The 2,266-nt window shown below is 61.4% G+C and overlaps 2 protein-coding genes across 3 annotated transcripts in view; one reads left to right on the top strand and one right to left on the bottom strand.

The window, feature by feature from the left end:
• The window catches only part of CYHR1 (cysteine/histidine-rich 1), a 15,881-nt gene extending 13,618 nt beyond the window's left edge, over positions 1-2,263 (bottom strand). The window contains exons 1-3 of one of the 2 annotated variants that reach the window (XM_011938016.1): positions 2,218-2,263; positions 1,828-2,108; positions 1,479-1,631 (exon numbers count right to left, since the gene is read on the bottom strand). In XM_011938016.1, coding sequence (XP_011793406.1) covers positions 1,479-1,631; positions 1,828-1,920 — 246 coding nt within the window. In that variant the 5' untranslated portion in view covers positions 1,921-2,108; positions 2,218-2,263. Of the gene's footprint in view, positions 1-1,478; positions 1,632-1,827 lie in introns of both variants that reach the window. The other variant, XM_011938017.1, reaches the window with a different exon arrangement.
• The window catches only part of KIFC2 (kinesin family member C2), a 9,720-nt gene continuing 9,372 nt past the window's right edge, over positions 1,919-2,266 (top strand). The window contains exon 1 of the mRNA XM_011938200.1: positions 1,919-1,933. Within this exon, the coding sequence (XP_011793590.1) occupies positions 1,919-1,933 (15 nt within the window). The remainder of the gene's footprint in view (positions 1,934-2,266) is intronic.

The raw sequence follows: 2,266 nt of genomic DNA, 5'->3' as shown, positions 1-2,266 counted from the left end.
TGGGAGCGCGAGGGCCTCGAAGGGCCCGCCCCTGCAGAAGGTAGGCGGGGAGGGGGCGGGGCCCGCGAGAGTCACGGAGGCACGCTCACCCGGGGGCAGGGAGGCCCACGCGAGCTGCGGCGCCGGCGCAGCACCCACGCTCCACGAGCCAGCGGCAGCTGCCGACCCCTACGGCGGGGTGTGCCTGCGTCTTTGTCCCCCAAGACTCAGGCTCTTGTGTTACGGGCTCTCGCCCGGCTCCCCGCAGGGGAAGGGGACACATGAAAAATCCCGCGGGCTACTCATCTCTGTCGGGTGCGGGACCCCTTAGGTCTCCACAGGAGCAAGCGGAGAGACTTCCGGGAGAGGGGACTCCAGACCCCTAATCCACCGGAATCTAATCCTCTGCTCGTCCGAACCCCCTCTCCTGACCCTAGGCTGAAGGGGTCCACCGAGGAAAACGAAGGTCTTAGGGAGTAGGGCTGGCTTCCACAGGCCGGAGGTACACAGGAGGGCGAATCAACTCTGGGAAGGATGTGCGTTTCTGCAAACGGCTGTGGTACAGCCCTCCCCTGCCTCCACCCTACCCGTCAGTTATTGAAGGTCACTGCCCCAGAGGACCACCTGCAGGCCAGGCCAGGATATCTGGAACTCCACCATGTCCCAGGAGAGTAAGGGCCCAGGACTATGTCTTCTCAGCCCAGAGGTCTTCCTGACAATGGTCGAAAGGAGGCCGGGCTGCATGAGGCCCCATCCTAGTTCCAGTACATACCCTATCAGGGTAACCGGCTGCTGCCCTGAGGGGCCTTAGGAAGCTCACTGAAGGATCCCTCAATCCCTCTCAAAAATGGGCAGATTCCATATTCCTGCAAAATTCCTAAGATTTATTAGAGACTAGGCCTTTTCTCTGGATCCACAACCGTGTCCAGCCCAGAATCAGGTCCCCCAAACGTGTCTGGGACCCTGTCCCTTTCATTCTGGTCTAGGCAAGTCCCCACACGTGGCCAAAGGACAGCACCTAGACTCTGCTCCTCACCAGTCAATGTGCAGCAAGCCCACTTCAGTGGGCAGGAGAGTCTACCTCTAGGGGAGAAGGCGCCAGGAGCAGGCAGGTGGGAGGCAAAGTGTTCAGCAGGGCAGAAACCCTGCCTTGCTGTATCCAACTGTCATTCCCACTGCAGGCGCTGTGTATGCAGGGCCCGGCAGTAAGCCCAGCTGCCTGCAGCCAGGGCCCAGCGACAGATATCCTCCTTCGGTAGCAGCAGCAGCCTGTCTTCCTCCAGCCGGCTCAGGAGGCCTGCCACACCCAGCATGGTCCCCCCCCACATCCCGTAAGTGTTGGCCGTGAAGACAGCTACAATGAGGATGGTCACTGCGACCACCAACAGCATTGCCTGACCAGCCACAGAGCGGCCCTCAGGGCTGAGGTGGCCGCCAGCCACGGCCAGCACCATGCCTCCTGCCAGGAGCAGGTTGGCAGAGGAGCGGTCCCCATTCGCCCAGTGGAAATCGAAGGCCAGAAGGGGCAGGCCGATGACGGTGGCCACCCAGGCTCCAGCAAGGCAGTCTTCATGTGTGCTCAGCCCTGGGGCCAGCATGATGGTGGCAGCCAAGACCTGGAGCAGGAAGCCAGCAGCAGCCCCTCGACTTGCCTGTCAACACAGGGAAGGGAGAACATGTGGGAAAAAGAGGCCGGGGCCACCCTTTTAAACAGGAAAGGGTTTAGGGCTTCCATGGAGACCTGGTCTTAGATGCGCTTCCCACCAACCTCTCCCTAATTCAGGAAACTAGGTCCTTCGGATTTGGGAGGTATGGGGATGCGCCCCTGCTCAGCCCCAGTGTACTCACCTGGGCTGTGCTCACGGCTGCGTGCAGAGACACCACTCCCAGCACCAGATGGGACAGGGCTGTGCTCCACTCGGCCCCCGGCTTGGGGGCCATGGCACCTCAGGCGGTAGTATGAGGACGCAGATAGGAGATACTCAATTTTGGAGAAAAAAGTGCGAAGCCAGCGACCTGGAGCCCTAAGCGCGGCACTCTAGTACGCCCAGGCTCCAGGGCCCCATTACTGGATGTTAGAAGAGGGTTCAGTCTTAGATTTTCCGGATCCCGGAGGCCACTGCACACACCTGTGGAGAATAAGAACCTAATTCAGCCGGGAAACGGGGGAAAACGATTCGGTCTAGGCTGGGGGCACGTGAGCCGTGGGGCCCTGGAGCCCAAGTGGGAGTGCCGGGCTTGGGGAAGAGAGAGCGCCGCAGGCCCACGCGGCGGCCTCGGCCTGCTC

This window comes from Colobus angolensis, unplaced genomic scaffold (assembly GCF_000951035.1).
Source record: "Colobus angolensis palliatus isolate OR3802 unplaced genomic scaffold, Cang.pa_1.0 Scaffold17, whole genome shotgun sequence".
Lineage (NCBI taxonomy): Eukaryota > Metazoa > Chordata > Mammalia > Primates > Cercopithecidae > Colobus > Colobus angolensis.
Note: the sequence above shows the minus strand (reverse complement) of the source record. Positions and strands in the feature narration are given on the sequence as shown.